Below are 19,051 nucleotides of genomic sequence, written 5' to 3' on the forward strand. Positions count from 1 at the left end.
CTCCTGTAGGTTCTCTTTCCAACCCTGTTCCTGGAGAGCTACCCTCCTGTAGGTTCTCTCTCCAACCCTGTTCCTGGAGAGCTACCATCCTGTAGGTTCTCTCTCCAATGCTGTACCTGGAGGGCTACCCTTCTGTAGATTCTCTTTCCAACCCTGTTCCTGGAGAGCTACCCTCCTGTAGGTTCTCTCACCAACACTGTTCCTGGAGAGCTACCATCCTGTAGGTTCTCTCTCCAACCCTGTTCCTGGAGAGCTACCATCCTGTAGGTTCTCTCTCCAACCCAGTTCCTGGAGAGCTACCCTCCTGTAGGTTCTCTCTCCAACCCTGTTCCTGGAGAGCAACCATCCTGTAGGTTCTCTCTCCAACCCTGTTCCTGGAGAGCTACCCTTCTGTAGATTCTCTCTCCAACCCTGTTCCTGGACAGCTACCCTCCTGTAGGTTTTCACACCAACCCTGTTCCTGGAGAGCTACCATCCTGTAGATTTTCACTCCAACCCTGTTCCTGGAGAGCTACCATCTTGTAGGTTCTCACTCCAACTCTGTTCCTGAAGAGCAACCATCCTGTAGGTTTTCTCTCTAACCCTAATCTAGTGCACCTGATAAAAATGTTTCTGGAGAGCTACCATCCTGTAGATTTTCACTCCAACCCTGTTCCTGGAGAGCTACCATCTTGTAGGTTCTCACTCCAACTCTGTTCCTGGAGAGCAACCATCCTGTAGGTTTTCTCTCCAACCCTAATCTAGTGCACCTGATAAAAATGTTTTGCTGGTTAATAAACTGAACCAGGGTAGTTACAACTACATCTACTCAGGGTCTTCTAAAGCTAACTAGCTTCAGTTATCTTCACATTCCAGCTCAAGCTTCATTCGTACTACGACGGTGGATATTGCTCGTCCGCCTGCCGCTAACTCTAGCAGGCTTTTAACTGTGCGTGCATGTCGCACATGGCTAGTCGTACACCGAACTCTTCATTGAGACAATGCTGAAACAATAATCCACAGGCAAGTCAGTGCCACCTTTTAATTTGTGCCAAAATCAAAATGAAAGACAAATGATCTTGCTAATTCAGCAGGCTATGGTGTGAAATGGCTTGTTGAAGTGCTGTCATTATTTCATTAGTTCTCGTTAATGTCGTCTTTGGTGTGCTTATCAATGCACAAGCAGCTTTTTCCCTCCTATCACTAGATTTTAACATATACACAAGTTTTACTGTGTGTTACGTTTCAAATGCATTCTGTCCTTACTAAACGTGATAGGTGTTTTAACATACCATTTGTTTTACATTCAAAAGAAAATCAGTCGTCTTGATGAAGGGGATGATGATGAAATCTTTGCGAGTGGGAATCTGGGAGGGAGTTGACCAGAGTTACCTCGCTAACTCCTCAATCCACATATGTAGTATATGGATCTGGTCTAGACACTGTTATAACTATACCCCCTTCTCCTCCGTCTCCCTCTCCCCCTCCCTCTCCCCTCTCCCTCTCCCTCTCCCTCTCTCTCTCTCTCTCTCTCTCTCTCTCTCTCTCCCTCTCTCTCTTTCTCTCTCAATTAAATTAAATTAAATTTAAGGGCTTTATTGGCATGGAAACATATGTTAACATTGCCAAAGCAAGTGAAGTAGATAATAAACAAAAGTGGAAAAAACAATAACATTTAACAGTAAACATTACACTCACAAAAGTTACAAAAGAATAAAGACATTTCAAATGTCATATTATCTGTAAATAGCTACAAAATACAAAAGGGAAAATAAATTAACATAAATATGGGTTGTATTTACAATGGTGCTTGTTCTTCACTGGTTGACCTTTTCTTGTGGCAACAGGTCACACATCTTGCTGCTGTGATTGCACACCGTGGTATTTCACCCAATAGATATGAGAGTTAATCAACATTGGGTTTGTTTTTTAATTCTTTGTGGATCTGTGTAATCTAAAGGAAATATGTGTCTCTAATATGGTCATACATTGGGCAGGAGGGTAGGAAGTGCAGCTCGGTCTCCACTTCATTTTGTGGGCAGTGTGCACATAGCCTGTCTTCTCTTGAGAGCCAGGTCTGCCTACTGCGGTCTTTCTCAATAGCAAGGCTATGCTCACTGTGTCTGAACATAGACAAAGCTTTCCTTAAGTTTGGGTCAGTCACAGTGGTCAGTGGTCAAGTATTCTGCCACGGTGTACTCTGTTTAGGGCCAAAGAGCATTCTAGTTTGCCCAGTTATTTTGTAAATTATCATTTTGTTTTCTCATGATTTGATTGGGTCTAATTGTGTTGCTGTCCTGGGGCTCTGTGAAGTCTGTTTGTTTGTGAACAGAGACCCAGGACCAGCTTGCTTAGGGGGCTCTTCTCAAGGTTAATCTCTCTGTAAGTGATGGCTTTGTTATGGAAGGTTTGGGAATTGCTTCCTTTTAGGTGGTTGTAGAATTTAACGGCACTTTTCTGGAATTTTATAATTAGTGGGTATCGTCCTAATTCTGCTCTACATGCATTATTTGGGGTTTTACATTGTACACAGAGGATATTTTGGCAGAATTATCTCACTCTATCTCCCTCCCTTTTGTCTCTCTATTTATCTCTCTCCCTCCCTCTCTCTCTCTGTCTCTCTCCTGCTTTCTCTCTCCCTCCCTCCCTCCCTCCCTCCCTCCCTCCCTCCCTCCCTCCCTCCCTCCCTCCCTCCCTCCCTCCCTCTGTTCTTATCTCTCTCCCTCCATCCAACAGTTATCCAGTATGACAACATCACTTCTTCTCTCACAAACAGGAGAGGCTATTGTGGCTCAGAGGGGCTCACTGGTCTCACTGGTCATCCCCAAAGCCAACACCTCCTTTGGCCACCTTTCATTCCAGTTCTCTGCTGCCAATGACTAGAACGAATTGCAAAAATCGCTGTAGTTGGAGACTTATATCTTCCTCACTAACTTTAAACATCAGTTATCTGAGCAGCTGACCGATCGCTGCAGCTGTACATAGCCCATCTGTAAATTGCCCATCCAATCTACCAACCTCATCACCATATTGTTTTTATTGACTTTTTTGCTCTTTTGCACATCAGTATTTCTACTTGCACATCATCATCTGCACATCTATCACTCTAGTGTTAATTTGCTGAAATTATATTTACTTGGCTACTATGGCCTATTTATTGCCTTACCTCCTCACGCCATTTGCACACACCTTGAAAATGAGAACTTGTTCTCAACTGGCCTACCTGGTTAAATAAAGGTGAAAAAAAAATAAATAAAAAGGGTTTGTGATGGCCACTCCAATACCTTGACTTTGTTGTCCTCAAGCCATTTTGCCACAACTTTGGAAGTATGCTTGGGGTCATTGTCCAGTTGGAAGACCCATTTGCGACCAAGCTTTAACTTCCTGACTGATGTCGTGAGATGTTGCTTCAATATAGCCACATAATTTTACTCCCTCATGATGCCATCTATTTTGTGAAGTGCACCAGTCCCTCCTGCAGCAAAGCACCCCCACAACATGATGCTGCCACCCCCGTGCTTCACGGTTGGGATGGTGTTCTTTGGCTTGCAAGCCTCCCCCTTTTTCCTCCAAACATAACGATGGTCATTATGGCCAAACAGTTGTATTTTTGTTTCATCAGATCAGAGGACATTTCTCCAAAAAGTGCGACCTTTGTCCCCATGTGCAATCTTGCTTTTTTTATGGTGGTTTTCGAGCAGTGGCCTCTTCCTTGCTGAGTGGCCTTTCAGGTTATGTCGATATAGGACTCGTTTGACTGTGGATATAGATACTTTTGTACCTGTTACCTCCAGCATCTCAACAAGATGCTTTGCTGTTTTTCTTTGATGAATTTGCACTTTTCGCACCACAGTATGTTTATCTCTAGGAGACAGAACGCTTCTCCTTCCTGAGCAGTATGATGGCTGCATGGTCCCATGGTGTTTATACTTGTGTACAATTGTTTGTACAGATGAATGTGGTACCTTCAGGTGTTCGGAAATTGCTCCCAAGGATGAACCAGACTTGTGGAGGTCTCCAATTTTTATTTTTACTTTTCTGATTTCTTTTGATTTTGCCATGATGTCAAGCAAAGAGGCGCTGAGTTTGAAGGTAGGCCTTGAAATACATCCACAGGTACACCTCCAATTGACTCAAATGATGTCAATTAGCCTATCAGAACTTCTAAAGCCATGACATAATTTTCTAGAATTTTCCAAGCTGTTTAAAGGCACAGTCTACTTAGTGTATGTAAACTTCTGACCCACTGGAATTGTGATATTAGATAGAATAGAATAGCGAAATAATCTGTCTGTAAACAATTGTTGGAAAAATTACTTGTGTCATGCATAAAGTAGATGTCCTAACCGACTTGCCAAAACTATAGTTTGTTTAACAATACATTTTTTCGAGTGGTTGAAAAACAAGTATTAATGACTCTAACCTAAGTGTATGTAAACTTCCGACTTCAACTGTATGTGGTTGCGTGTGTGTGTTTATTCATGCAAGTGTGTGTATTCATGCATGTGTGTATGTGCCTGTGCCTGTGTGTATGTGTGTGTGTGTGTGTGCGCGCGCGCGCGCGTGTGTGTGTGCGTGTGTGCGTGTGTGCGTGTGTGCATGTGTGTGTGCGTGTGTGTGTGTGTGTATATGTGGTCTGTCTCTTCTCTCTTTACATTGAGTCCACAGTATCAGGGATTAGGGGGAGAGAGGAGCAGAGCAGATTAATATAGGTCAGTCCACTGAGCTCTGAGACTGTGATTGTCTATACCTGAACACTGGAGAGACCTTGGATACAGGATACATTCACTCTCTAGATCAGGGGTCTCCAACAGGTTGGTCCCCAGTAGCTACCAGCCCACATACAGTGCCTTGCGAAAGTATTCGGCCCCCTTGAACTTTGCGGCCTTTTGCCACATTTCAGGCTTCAATCATAAAGATATAAAACTGTATTTTTTTGTGAAGAATAAACAACAAGTGGGACACAATCATGAAGTGGAACGACATTTATTGGATATTTCAAACTTTTTTAACAAATCAAAAACTGAAAAATTGGGCGTGCAAAATTATTCAGCCCCTTTACTTTCAGTGCAGCAAACTCTCTCCAGAAGTTCAGTGAGGATCTCTGAATGATCCAATGTTGACCTAAATGACTAATGATGATAAATACAATCCACCTGTGTGTAATCAAGTCTCCGTATAAATGCACCTGCACTGTGATAGTCTCAGAGGTCCGTTAAAAGCGCAGAGAGCATCATGAAGAACAAGAAACACACCAGGCAGGTCCGAGATACTGTTGTGAAGAAGTTTAAAGCCGGATTTGGATACAAAAAGATTTCCCAAGCTTTAAACATCCCAAGGAGCACTGTGCAAGCGATAATATTGAAATGGAAGGAGTATCAGACCACTGCAAATCTACCAAGACCTGGCCGTCCCTCTAAACTTTCAGCTCATACAAGGAGAAGACTGATCAGAGATGCAAAATCTACAATGGAATGGTTCAAAAATAAACATATCCAGGTGTTAGAATGGCCAAGTCAAAGTCCAGACCTGAATCCAATCGAGAATCTGTGGAAAGATCTGAAAACCGCTGTTCACAAATGCTCTCCATCCAACCTCACTGAGCAAATTGGGGGAGGGACACAACAAATAAATAGCTTTGCATGTGTGGCTCCTTACCACAATCAATCAATTTGGCAAAAATGATCTCTGCTCAGAAAGCTAGTGTGGAAGAGGTGTCTTCCACTTTGATGAAGAATTCTCTGAATATGAGGATCATGTCTCTGTCAATTTGGAGTCTGACAGTGAGATGGAAAAAGAGGATGAGATTGACCCTCAGACAGCCCCAGGACCAGCACATCAGCAGCCAGCCCCAGGACCAGCCCGTCAGCAACCAGCTCATCAGCAGCCTGAAGGAGGAGAAATATGGATGTCAAATAATTGTGAAATTGAATGGTCTTCTTGCCCAAGGAATGAGTCACCCTGCATGGCTGCCAATGTGATAAGGATGCAACCAGGAGCGCCGCAGATGGCGGTTACTCATGTGCAGGACATAAAGTCTTCTATTGAACTGTTCATCCCAGACACCATCCAGAAAATAATTTTTGGACTGCACTAATTTGGAGGGAAGGCGTGTTTTTGGAGAAAGACGAAAGGAGATGGTCTAAACTAATTTACTTGCATACGTTGGGGTTCTTATTCTTGCTGGTGTTTTCAGATCCAATGGGGAATCCACAGAATCCCTGCAGGATGCATAAACTGGCAGAGAACTTTTCCTTGCAACAATATCTCTGGAAAACTTCCATATTATTTCCAGGATTATCTTCTTTGATAACCGAGACACCAGACCAGCTCAGCGGCAGAGAGACAAGCTAGCTGCAATCAGGTCAGTGTGGGACAAGTGGGTGGACTGCCTTAGATGGTTGTTTTCCATGGTCTTAGATGGTTGCTTTCCATGGTTTTAGATGGTTGTTTTCCATGGTCTTAGATGGTTGTTTCCATGGTCTTAGATGGTTGTTTCCATGGTCTTAGATGGTTGTTTCCATGGTCTTAGATGGTTGTTTCCATGGTCTTAGATGGTTGTTTTCCATGGTCTTAGATGGTTGTTTTCCATGGTTTTAGATGGTTGTGTGCATATATTTTCAGATCATTCAGAGAACTACTTACAAAAGTGATTCGACCACCTGTTTTGCATGTGCAACTCGTCCTCCACCAATGCAAAGTAACTTTGAAGTTGTTTCTTAACTTTCTAACTTATTTTACCCAAGAAGTTCAACAGTTCTGATAATACCTGTCAGCAGCAGACAGACTGCTGTGGTTCCACACCGTCAGAAAGATGGAGGGCAAGGTGTTTACTGCTACACCACAGCCCTTCGATATCAACCAGCCTCAGGCCACAACACAAACACACATACACACACACGTGCACGTACGTGCACAGACACACACACGCACAAACACACGCACGCACCCATACATGCAAGCGCACACACATACACACACACAGCATCCCCATCGCTCTTTGATGTGTTCCCCACATTCCAAACACATTTGAATCCAGGAGACATTCATGGGGATGTTCAGGATGGTATTTGAGAATGAAGTTTGTTGCTTATAGCACATCTACGCAAGCACTGCAAGCAAATCAAACTTCAGTTGTTTTCTGCTACTTTTTATAATGATTTTAAGATGTTGTGCTTGATCTTCCTTGGCAGAGAAATTGACGCACTACTTCTGAATTAGCACAAGCTATTCCTTAATTAACCAGTACCTGAGTATCCATGTCATACATGATAGTGCCTAACTGCCTTATCTACATGTACTGAACGCATGCATTAGCCCACTGAACTGATGCCTAGGTTTGCTCAGACAGATCTCAGGGGAGAATCTCAACTGCATTTCCTTGATTCCTCTCTTGATTCCCATTGGATAAGAGGGGAGGGATCTCTGACCTCATCCAATGGATTTTAAGGAGGCGAGGAGAGAGGATGCAAGGAATCAAGAAAATGCAATTGAGGTTCCGATAAGGTTACTCATCACACTAGTTTTTTCAGAAGTTTTTCCAGAAGTTTTTCCAGACTTAATATCACATCCAGTTGCTGTAGGATACATGAGAGAGATGAGAGATTCATGGCGGTTAGGCCTTTTGAAGCTATTTTCTTCTGCTCCTGTTTGGTTCCCGCTCTCCTCCAGGGTAATCCGTTTCTCCCTGGCCTCTGGACCAGGGACTACTCTCCCTGGCCTCTGGACCAGGGACTACTCTCCCTGGCCTCTGGACCAGGGACTACTCTCCCTGGCCTCTGGACCAGGGACTACTCTCCCTGGCCTCAGCACTGATACCAGGTGGCTCTAAGCCTGGTGTGGAGATGAAAACACACATACACTCGCACGCACACTTGAACACATGCACACACACGCAAGCTTATATACACACCCACACACATGAATAAAAGGTGATTGGGGAGAGAGTGGGAGTCGACAGTGTTTGCGTGTGTGTGAAGGGGGAAGTTTTGTAGGGCAATGGAAGGGGGGTGAATATGAGGAAGGGAGGGCTAGAATGTGGAAGATCTCACTTGAATTGTGCTTTTGGGGGGAGTCAGCAGGAGAGGGGGAGGGTCGAATGTGTGTGTGTGTGTGTGTGTGTGTGTGTGTGTGTGTGTGTGTGTGTGTGTGTGTGTGTGTGTGTGTGTGTGTGTGTGTGTGTGTGTGTGTGTGTGTCAATGTGGTGATAGAGGGAGGGTTGAGTGGAGGATCTGACTTGAATTGTACGTATGAATCTTTCATCCTGTTCTCCACACTCGTCTGATGCTCTCTGAGCTCTGGTGGGGGAGAGGAGCATCTCACAGTCTGTTTTTAGTTTCTGGGACAGAGCGGGCGAGAACATACACACACACACACAGACTTACGTACACACACATACACAAACACACTGCCCGGACCCCCAAGGGCCTGGATTTACTGTAAAGCATTTAATAAATGAATTGATGAGAAGCAGCTAATGATTGCAGTGGCGTGATGAGGGGCATATTATCCTGCTTATTGCATACAGTATGTTTATCATAGAGTATCCTGCTTACTGCATACAGTATGTTTATCGTAGAATATCCTGTTAACTGCATGCAGTATGTTTATCGTAGAGTATCATGTTAACTGCATACAGTATGTTTATCGTAGAGTATCCTGTTAACTGTATACAGTATGTTTATCGTAGAGTATCCTGTTAACTGCATACAGTATGTTTATTGTAGAGTATCCTGTTAACTGCATACAGTATGTTTATCGTAGAGTATCCTGTTAACTGCATACAGTATGTTTATCGTAGAGTATCCTGTTAACTGCATACAGTATGTTTATTGTAGAGTATCATGTTAACTGCATACAGTATGTTTATCGTAGAGTATCCTGTTAACTGCGTACAGTATGTTTATTGTAGAGTATCCTGTTAACTGCATACAGTATGTTTATCGTAGAGTATCCTGTTAACTGCATACAGTATGTTTATCGTAGAGTATCCTGCTTACTGCATACAGTATGTTTATTGTAGAGTATCCTGCTTACTGCATACAGTATGTTTATTGTAGAGTATCCTGTTAACTGCATACAGTATGTTTATCGTAGAGTATCCTGTTAACTGCATACAGTATGTTTATTGTAGAGTATCATGTTAACTGCATACAGTATGTTTATTGTAGAGTATCATGTTAACTGCATACAGTATGTTTATCGTAGAGTATCCTGCTTACTGCATACAGTATGTTTATCGTAGAGTATCCTGCTTACTGCATACAGTATGTTTATCGTAGAGTATGCTGTTAACTGCATACAGTATGTTTATCGTAGAGTATCCTGTTAACTGCATACAGTATGTTTATTGTAGAGTATCATGTTAACTGCATACAGTATGTTTATTGTAGAGTATCATGTTAACTGCATACAGTATGTTTATTGTAGAGTATCCTGTTAACTGCATACAGTATGTTTATTGTAGAGTATCATGTTAACTGCATACAGTATGTTTATTGTAGAGTATCCTGTTAACTGCATACAGTATGTTTATTGTAGAGTATCCTGTTAACTGCATACAGTATGTTTATCGTAGAGTATCCTGCTTACTGCATACAGTATGTTTATCGTAGAGTATGCTGTTAACTGCATACAGTATGTTTATCGTAGAGTATCCTGTTAACTGCATACAGTATGTTTATCGTAGAGTATCATGTTAACTGCATACAGTATGTTTATCGTAGAGTATCCTGTTAACTGCATACAGTATGTTTATTGTAGAGTATCCTGTTAACTGCATACAGTATGTTTATTGTAGAGTATCCTGTTAACTGCATACAGTATGTTTATTGTAGAGTATCCTGTTAACTGCATACAGTATGTTTATCGTAGAGTATCCTGTTAACTGCATACAGTATGTTTATCGTAGAGTATCATGTTAACTGCATACAGTATGTTTATCGTAGAGTATCCTGTTAACTGCATACAGTATGTTTATTGTAGAGTATCCTGTTAACTGCATACAGTATGTTTATTGTAGAGTATCCTGTTAACTGCATACAGTATGTTTATTGTAGAGTATCCTGTTAACTGCATACAGTATGTTTATCGTAGAGTATCCTGCTTACTGCATACAGTATGTTTATCGTAGAGTATGCTGTTAACTGCATACAGTATGTTTATTGTAGAGTATCCTGTTAACTGCATACAGTATGTTTATCGTAGAGTATCATGTTAACTGCATGCAGTATGTTTATTGTAGAGTATCATGTTAACTGCATGCAGTCTGTTTATTGTAGAGTATCATGTTAACTGCATACAGTTTGCTTTTCATAGAGAGAGAAAGATTTGCAGTGAAAGAAAAATCAGGGACAGAACCATATTACTACTCATACCAAGAGACAGATGAAGAAGGAGAGAGAGACAGAGAGAGAGAGAGAGAGAGAGAGAGAGAGAGAGAGAGAGAGAGAGAGAGAGAGAGAGAGAGAGAGAGAGAGAGAGAGAGAGAGAGAGAGAGAGAGAGAGAGGCTGGATAGGGAGGGAGACTGATCCTCCGATCTGTAATAGAGTTGACATCTTTATAGGAGACAGAGAGACTGATCCTCCGATCTGTAATAGAGTTGACATCTTTGTAGGAGACAGAGAGACTGATCCTCCGATCTGTAATAGATTTGAAGACTTGTTGTTTTATTTTATTTATTTAACCTTTATTTAACTAGGCAAGTCAGTTAAGAACAAATTCTTATTTACAATGGCGGCCTACACCGGCCAAACCCGGACGATGCTGGATCAATTGTGCACCACCCTATGGGACTCCCAATTACGGCCGGTTGTGATACAGCCTGGATTCAAACCAGGGTGTCTGTGGTGACGCCTCTAGCACGGACATGCAGTGCCTTAGACCGCTGCGCCACTCGGGAGCCCAAGTGAGAGACTTGTCTCCAGTAGCTCTCTACTCTGGTCTGATCACATAGACCCTCAGTGTGATTTACATTACTGATGCAAAACACGACACTGGGTGTGTATGTGTCAGCCTCACAGTTCACACTCCTGATGCAACACACTGCCACAACCAGTATGTGTGTGTGTCAATGCTTCTCCCTATAGAGTCTGATTTATGAATTCAGTGAAATCAGCATGGGTGCTGATAGCAGCATAGGAGTGAGATGACGGAAGATGTCACACTACTGCGTGTGTGTGTGTGTGTGTGTGTGCGCGTGCGTGCATGCGTGCGTGTGTGTGTGAGCTTGTTCTCACTTCAAACTTTAATGTGCCAGCCTATCTCTTTCTGTGTGTCTGATAACACGGATCCCTGAAGTCATCAGAAAAACACAAAGCACAGCGTTGCAACATGCTTCCTCTTTCATGTCCCCCTATTCCAACCCCCATCTCCTACCACACACACACACACACCAACTCCCACCGCCCCCCTTCGCCAGAGGCAAATACCCTTCGACCCCCAACACACCAAACACACACACGTGACTTCCACCCCCGCACATGACAAAGGCTGTAAGCTGAAATGTTGGGTGTATCCACTGAATAAATATGAAAGTTAATGAATGTATGTGTGCAAAGTCCTCTGCATTGTGTGTGTGTGTGTGTGTGTGTGTGTGTGTGTGTGTGTGTGTGTGTGTGTGTGTATAGTCTATGTATAAATGTGTGTGTGTGTGTGTGTGTGTGTGTGTGTAGTCTATGTATATATATGTGTGTGTGTATAGTCTATGTATAAATGCTCTCAACTAGTTTCTCTCCTCTCCTTCTTCTTCTAGTCTCCTTTCCTTCCCTTTGCTCATCTAGTTTATCTCCTCTCCTTCCATCTTCTAGTCTCCTTTCCTTTTCTTTTCTTCCCTCCTCTCATCTAGTTTCTCTCCTCTCCTTCCGTCTCCTAGTCTCCTTTCCTTCCCTCCTCTCATATAGTTTATCTCCTCTCCTTCCGTCTCTTATTCTCCTTTCATTCTCTCCTTTTTTCCTGTCCTCTGCTTCTTATAATATACAGTACAGACTACAGTATGTATGGCTGGGACTCTAAACATACTGTCCTTCCTGTTGTCCCTCCAGAGGACAGGAAGCTGTTTGTGGGGATGCTGAATAAGCAGCAGACTGAGGAGGACGTGTATCGCCTCTTTGAGCCCTACGGTGCCATCGAGGAGTGCACCGTGCTAAGAGGTCCTGACGGAAACAGCAAAGGTATAGGAACCGTTATTTCTTATACTCTTTCTATTACTTCATCAGTTGTTGTGGATACTGTAGATTCCATGGCATTAGCCAGGGTTGTTGGGTTGAATACTCTAGTTTCCATGGCATTAGCTAGGGTTGTTGGGTTGAATACTCTAGTTTCCATGGCATTAGCTAGGTTTGTTGGGTTGAATACTCTAGTTTCCATGGCATTAGCCAGGGTTGTTGGGTTGAATACTCTAGTTTCCATGTCATTAGCTAGGGTTGTTGGGTTGAATACTCTAGTTTCCATGGCATTAGCTAGGGTTGTTGGGTTGAATACTCTAGTTTCCATGGCATTAGCTAGGGTTGTTGGGTTAAATACTCTAGTTTCCATGTCATTAGCTAGGGTTGTTGGGTTGAATACTCTAGTTTCCATGGCATTAGCTAGGGTTGTTGGGTTGAATACTCTAGTTTCCATGGCATTAGCTAGGGTTGTTGGGTTGAATACTCTAGTTTCCATGGCATTAGCCAGGGTTGTTGGGTTGAATACTCTAGTTTCCATGGCATTAGCTAGGGTTGTTGGGTTGAATACTCTAGTTTCCATGGCATTAGCTAGGGTTGTTGGGTTAAATACTCTAGTTTCCATGTCATTAGCCAGGGTTGTTGGGTTGAATACTCTAGTTTCCATGGCATTAGCTAGGGTTGTTGGGTTGAATACTCTAGTTTCCATGACATTAGCCAGGGTTGTTGGGTTGAATACTCTAGTTTCCATGGCATTAGCTAGGGTTGTTGGGTTAAATACTCTAGTTTCCATGTCATTAGCCAGGGTTGTTGGGTTGAATACTCTAGTTTCCATGTCATTAGCCAGGGTTGTTGGGTTGAATACTCTAGTTTCCATGTCATTAGCCAGGGTTGTTGGGTTGAATACTCTAGTTTCCATGGCATTAGCTAGGGTTGTTGGGTTGAATACTCTAGTTTCCATGGCATTAGCCAGGGTTGTTGGGTTGAATACTCTAGTTTCCATGGCATTAGCCAGGGTTGTTGGGTTGAATACTCTAGTTTCCATGGCATTAGCTAGGGTTGTTGGGTTAAATACTCTAGTTTCCATGGCATTAGCAAGGGTTGTTGGGTTGAATACTCTAGTTTCCATGGCATTAGCTAGGCTTGTTGAGTTAAATACTCTAGTTTCCATGGCATTAGCCAGGGTTGTTGGGTTGAATACTCTAGTTTCCATGGCATTAGCCAGGGTTGTTGGGTTGAATACTCTAGTTTCCATGGCATTAGCCAGGGTTGTTGGGTTGAATACTCTAGTTTCCATGTCATTAGCTAGGGTTGTTGGGTTAAATACTCTAGTTTCCATGGCATTAGCTAGGGTTGTTGGGTTGAATACTCTAGTTTCCATGGCATTAGCCAGGGTTGTTGGGTTAAATACTCTAGTTTCCATGTCATTAGCCAGGGTTGTTGGGTTGAATACTCTAGTTTCCATGTCATTAGCTAGTGTTGTTGGGTTGAAAACTCTAGTTTCCATGTCATTAGCCAGGGTTGTTGGGTTAAATACTCTAGTTTCCATGGCATTAGCCAGGGTTGTTGGGTTGAATACTCTAGTTTCCATGTCATTAGCTAGGGTTGTTGGGTTGAATACTCTAGTTTACATGGCATTAGCTAGGGTTGTTGGGTTAAATACTCTAGTTTCCATGGCATTAGCTAGGGTTGTTGGGTTGAATACTCTAGTTTACATGGCATTAGCCAGGGTTGTTGGGTTGAATACTCTAGTTTCCATGTCATTAGCTAGGTTTGTTGGGTTGAATACTCTAGTTTCCATGGCATTAGCTAGGGTTGTTGGGTTGAATACTCTAGTTTCCATGTCATTAGCCAGGGTTGTTGGGTTGAATACTCTAGTTTCCATGGCATTAGCTAGGGTTGTTGGGTTGAATACTCTAGTTTCCATGGCATTAGCCAGGGTTGTTGGGTTAAATACTCTAGTTTCCATGGCATTAGCTAGGGTTGTTGGGTTGAATACTCTAGTTTCCATGGCATTAGCTAGGGTTGTTGGGTTGAATACTCTAGTTTCCATGTCATTAGCTAGGGTTGTTGGGTTGAATACTCTAGTTTCCATGGCATTAGCTAGGCTTGTTGTTTGAAAGCAATTGGATTTGCAAAAAAAGACAATGCTTTTTTTTTTAAATGCTAAACTGGTCTTGTTCTAACAACATGTTGTAGTCAGTCTAACACTACTGCCCCAATCTTATTGGTAGCTAAATCAACTCAACAGCCTTGGTTTCTCAAATGACTGCCTCGCCTGGTTCACCAACTACTTCTCAGACAGTTCAGTGTTGGAGGGACTGTCCGGACCTCTGGCCAGTCTCTATGGGGGTACCACAGGGTTCAATTCTCGGGCCGACTCTTTTCTCTATATATATCAACGATGTCGCTCTTGCTGAGAAACTAAATGAGCGGAGGGAAGGAAAGTAGACTAGGAGAAGATGGAGAGGAGAGAAACTAGATGTAAAATTTAAATTTAAAAAATCCCTAGAATCATCTTCTGTTGTGTTCCAGTACAGGTAAGTTTTACATATTACATTTTCTGTATTCTCATATCTATCTCTCTCATGTCACAATGATATTGTTCTTCCTGTACACACACACACACACACACACACACACACACACACACACACACACACACACACACACACACACACACACACACACATTTTCCCAGTGTCTCAAACTTGCCTCTCCCATGTCAGAGCAATGTTACGCCTGTGTGATAGCTGACACATTGGCTTGACACTGCAGTGACAGAACTCATTTCACACTCTGCACTGCAGTGAGGGAAGACAATACCTGGCAGGCAACGCGTGACAGCACACAAAAAAAACACACACCCATAAACACACACATTGGTCACAAACCCAAAATAATCTTCTAGTCAGGTCTGTGTGGAGACACTCGCTCAAAGACACAGAAAATGTGGTCAACTGAAAGTCAAAAGGTAAGTGTGTGAATACTACATTTGAGAGGAAAGCGAGACAGGTATACAGACTTCAATTCAATTCAAGGGGCTTTATTGTCATAGGAAGCATATGTTAACATTGCCAAAGCAAGTGAATTAGATAATATACAAAAGTGAAAGAAACAATAAAAATGAACAGTAAACATTACACTCACAGAAGTTCCAAAATAATGAAGACATTACAAATGTCATATTATGTATATATACAGTGTTGTAATGATGTAAAAATGGTTAAAGTACAAAAGGGAAAATAAATAAACATAAATATGGGTTGTATTTACAACAGTGTTTGTTCTTCACTGGTTGACCTTTTCTTGTGGCAACTGGTCAAAAATCTCGATGCTGGGATGGCACACTGTGGTATTTCACCCAGTAGATATGGGAGTTTATCAAAATTCGGTTTGTTTTCAAATTCTTTGTGGATCTGTGTAATCTGAGGGAAATATGTGTCTCTAATATGGTCATACATTGGGCAGGAGGTTAGAAAGTGCAGCTCAGTTTCCACCTCATTTTGTGGGCAGTGTGCACATAACCTGTCTTCTCTTGAGAGCCATGTCTGCCTATGGTGGTCTTTCTCAATAGCAAGGCTATGCTCACTGAGTCAAATCAAATCAAATGTATTTGTCACATACACATGGTTAGCAGATGTTAATGCGAGTGTAGCGAAATGCTTGTGCTTCTAGTTCCGACAATGCAGTAATAACCAACAAGTAATCTAACCTAACAATTCCACAACTACTACCTTATACACACAAGTGTAAAGGGATAAAGAATATGTACATAAAGATATATGAATGAGTGATGGTACAGAACGGCATAGGCAAGATGCAGTAGATGGTATCGAGTACAGTATATACATATGAGATGAGTAATGTAGGGTATGTAAACAAAGTGGCATAGTTTAAAGTGGCTAGTGATACATGTATTACATACAGATGCAGTAGATGATAGAGTACAGTATATACATATACATATTAGATGAATAATGTAGGGTATGTAAACATTATATTAAGTAGCATTGTTTAAAGTGGCTAGTGATATATTTTACATCAATTTTCATCAATTCCCATTATTAAAGTGGCTGGAGTTGAGTCAGTGTGTTGGCAGCAGCCACTCAATGTTAGTGGTGGCCTTGAGATAGAAGCTGTTTTTCAGTCTCTCGGTCCCTGCTTTGATGCACCTGTACTGACATTGCCTTCTGGATGATAGTGGGGTGAACAGGCAGTGGCTCGGGTGATTGTTGTCCTTGATAATCTTTATGGCCTTCCTGTGACATCGGGTGGTGTAGGTGTCCTGGAGGGCAGGTAGTTTGCCCCCGGTGATGCGTTGTGCAGACCTCACTACCCTCTGGAGAGCCTTACAGTTATGGGCGGAGCAGTTGCCGTACCAGGCGGTGATACAGCCAAACAAGATGCTCTCGATTGTGCATCTGTAGAAGTTTGTGAGTGCTTTTGGTGACAAACCAAATTTCTTCGGCCTCCTGAATTTGAAGAGGCGCTGTTGCGCCTTCTTCACGACGCTGTCTGTGTGGGTGGACCAATTCAGTTTGTCCGTGATGTGTACGTCGAGGAACTTAACATAGTCAACGCTTTCCTTAAGTTTGGCTCAGTCACAGTGGTCAGGTATTCTGCCACTGTGTACTCTCTGTTTAGGGCCAAATTGCATTCAAGTTTGTTCAGTTTTTTTGTTAATTCTTTCCAATGTGTCAAGTAGTTTTCTCATGATTTGGTTGGGTCTAATTGTGTTGCTGTCCTGGAGCTCTGTGGGTTCTGTTGGTGTTTGTGAACAGAGCTCCAGGACCAGGGACTCTTGGTGAGCGAACCCCAGACCTCACAACCATAAAGGGCAATGGGTTGTATAACTGATTCAAGTACTTTTAGCCAGATCCTAATTGGTAAGTTGAATTTTATGTTCCTTTTGATGGCATAGAATGCTCTTCTTGCCTTGTCTCTCAGATTGTTCACAGCTTTGTGGAAATTACCTGTGGCGCTAATGTTCAGGCCAAGGTATGTATAGTTTTTTGTGTGCTCTAGGTCAACGGTGTCTAGATGGAATTTGTATTTGTGGTCCTGGTGACTGGACCTTTTTTGGAACACCATCACTTTGGTCTTACTGAGATTTACTGTCAGGGCCCAGGTCTGGCAGAATCTGTGCAGAGATCTAGTTGCTGCTGTAGGCCCTTCTTGGTTGGTGACAGAAACACCAGATCATCAACAAACAGTAGGCATTTGACTTCAGATTCTAGTAGGGTGAGCCCGGGTGCTGCAGACTTTTCTAGTGCCCTCGCCAATTTGTTGATATATATGTTGAAGAGGGTGGGGCTTAAGCTGCATCCCTGTCTAACCCCATGGCCCTGTGGGAAGAAATGTGTGTTTTTCTGGCAATTTTAACTGCACACTTGTTGTTTGTGTACATAGATTTTATAATGTTGTATATTGTTCCCCCAGCACCACTTGCCATCAATTTGTATAGCAGACCCTCATGCCAAATTGAGTCGAAGGCTTTTTTGAAATCAATAGTTTTTTTTGTTGTCAATTAGGGTGTGCAGGGTGAATACGTGGTCTGTTGTACGATAGTTTGTTAACAAGTCAATCTGATATCTGCTCAGTACATTGTTTTCACTGAGTAAATGTACAAGTCTGCTGTTAATGATAATGCATAGGATTTTCCCAAGGTTGCTGTTGATGCATTTCCCATGGTAGTTATTGGTGTCAATTTTGTCTCCACTTATGTGGATTGGGGTGATCAGTCCTTGGTTCCAAATATTGGGGAAGATGCCAGAGCTGAGAATGATGTTAAAGACTTTTAGTATAGCCAGTTGAAATTTGTTGTCTGTATATTTGAGCATTTCATTGAGGATACCATCAACATCACAGGCCTTTTTAGGTGGGAGGGTTTTAATTTTGTCCTTTAGTTCATTCAATGTGATTGGAGAATCCAATGGGTACTGGTAGTCTTTAATAGTTGATTCTAAGATTTGTATTTGATCTTGTATATGTTTTTACTGTTTGTTCTTTGTTATAGGGCCAAAAAGATTGGAGAAGTGGTTTACCCATCCATCTCCATTTTGGATAGATCATTTTGTGTGTTGTTGTTTGTTTAGTGTTTTCCAATTTTCAGAGAAGTGGTTAGAGTCTATGGATTCTTCAGTTACATTGAGCTGATTTCTGATGTTCAGTTCCTTCTTTTTCCTTAGTGTATTTCTGTATTGTTTTAGTTATTCACCATAGTGAAGGCGTAGACTCAGGTTTTCGGAGTCTCTGTGTTTTTGGTAGGACAGGTTTCTCAATTTCTTTCTTAGATTTTTGCATTCTTCATCAAACCATTTGTCATTAGTTGTTCAATTTCTTCGGTTTTCTATTTCAGATTTTTAAACTTGATTGGGAAGCTGAGAGGTCAAATATACTGTTAAGATTTTCTACTGCCAAGTTTACACCTTCACTATTACAGTGGAACGTTTTGTCCAGGAAGTTGTCTAAAAGGGATTGAATTTGTTGTTGCCTAATGGTTTTTTGGTAGGTTTTCAAACTACATTCCTTATATCTATAGCATTTCTAAATATTACTCAGTTCCTTTGGCTTTGATGCCTCATGATTGAGTATTGCTCTGTTCAAGTAGACTGTGATTTTGCTGTGGTCTGACAGGGGTGTCAGTGGGCTGAATGTGAACACTCTGAGAGACTCTGGGTTGAGGTCAGTGAAAAGTAATCCACCGTACTACTGCCAGGAGATGAGCTATAAGTGTTCCAACCATAGGAGTCCCCTCGAAGCCTACCATTGACTATGTACATACCCAGCGTGTGACAGAGCTGCAGGAGTTGTGACCCGTTTTTGTTGGTTAATGTTGTCATAGTTGTGCCTAGGGGGGCATATGGGGGAGGGAATGTTGTCACCTCCAGGCAGGTGTTTGTCCCCC

At 42.2% G+C, this 19,051-nt stretch overlaps 1 protein-coding gene across 2 annotated transcripts in view; it reads left to right on the top strand.

Annotated features, from left to right (window-relative positions):
- LOC110530678 (CUGBP Elav-like family member 5) overlaps positions 1-19,051 on the top strand; it is a 55,861-nt gene that overhangs the window by 25,322 nt on the left and 11,488 nt on the right. For both annotated transcript variants that reach the window (XM_036986328.2, XM_036986329.2), the window contains exon 4: positions 12,022-12,150. In XM_036986328.2, the coding sequence (XP_036842223.1) occupies positions 12,022-12,150 (129 nt within the window). The remainder of the gene's footprint in view (positions 1-12,021; positions 12,151-19,051) is intronic.

The sequence above is a fragment of the Oncorhynchus mykiss genome, chromosome 8, assembly GCF_057628025.1.
Source record: "Oncorhynchus mykiss isolate SJ-2025 chromosome 8, ASM5762802v1, whole genome shotgun sequence".
Taxonomy (NCBI): Eukaryota; Metazoa; Chordata; class Actinopteri; order Salmoniformes; family Salmonidae; genus Oncorhynchus; species Oncorhynchus mykiss.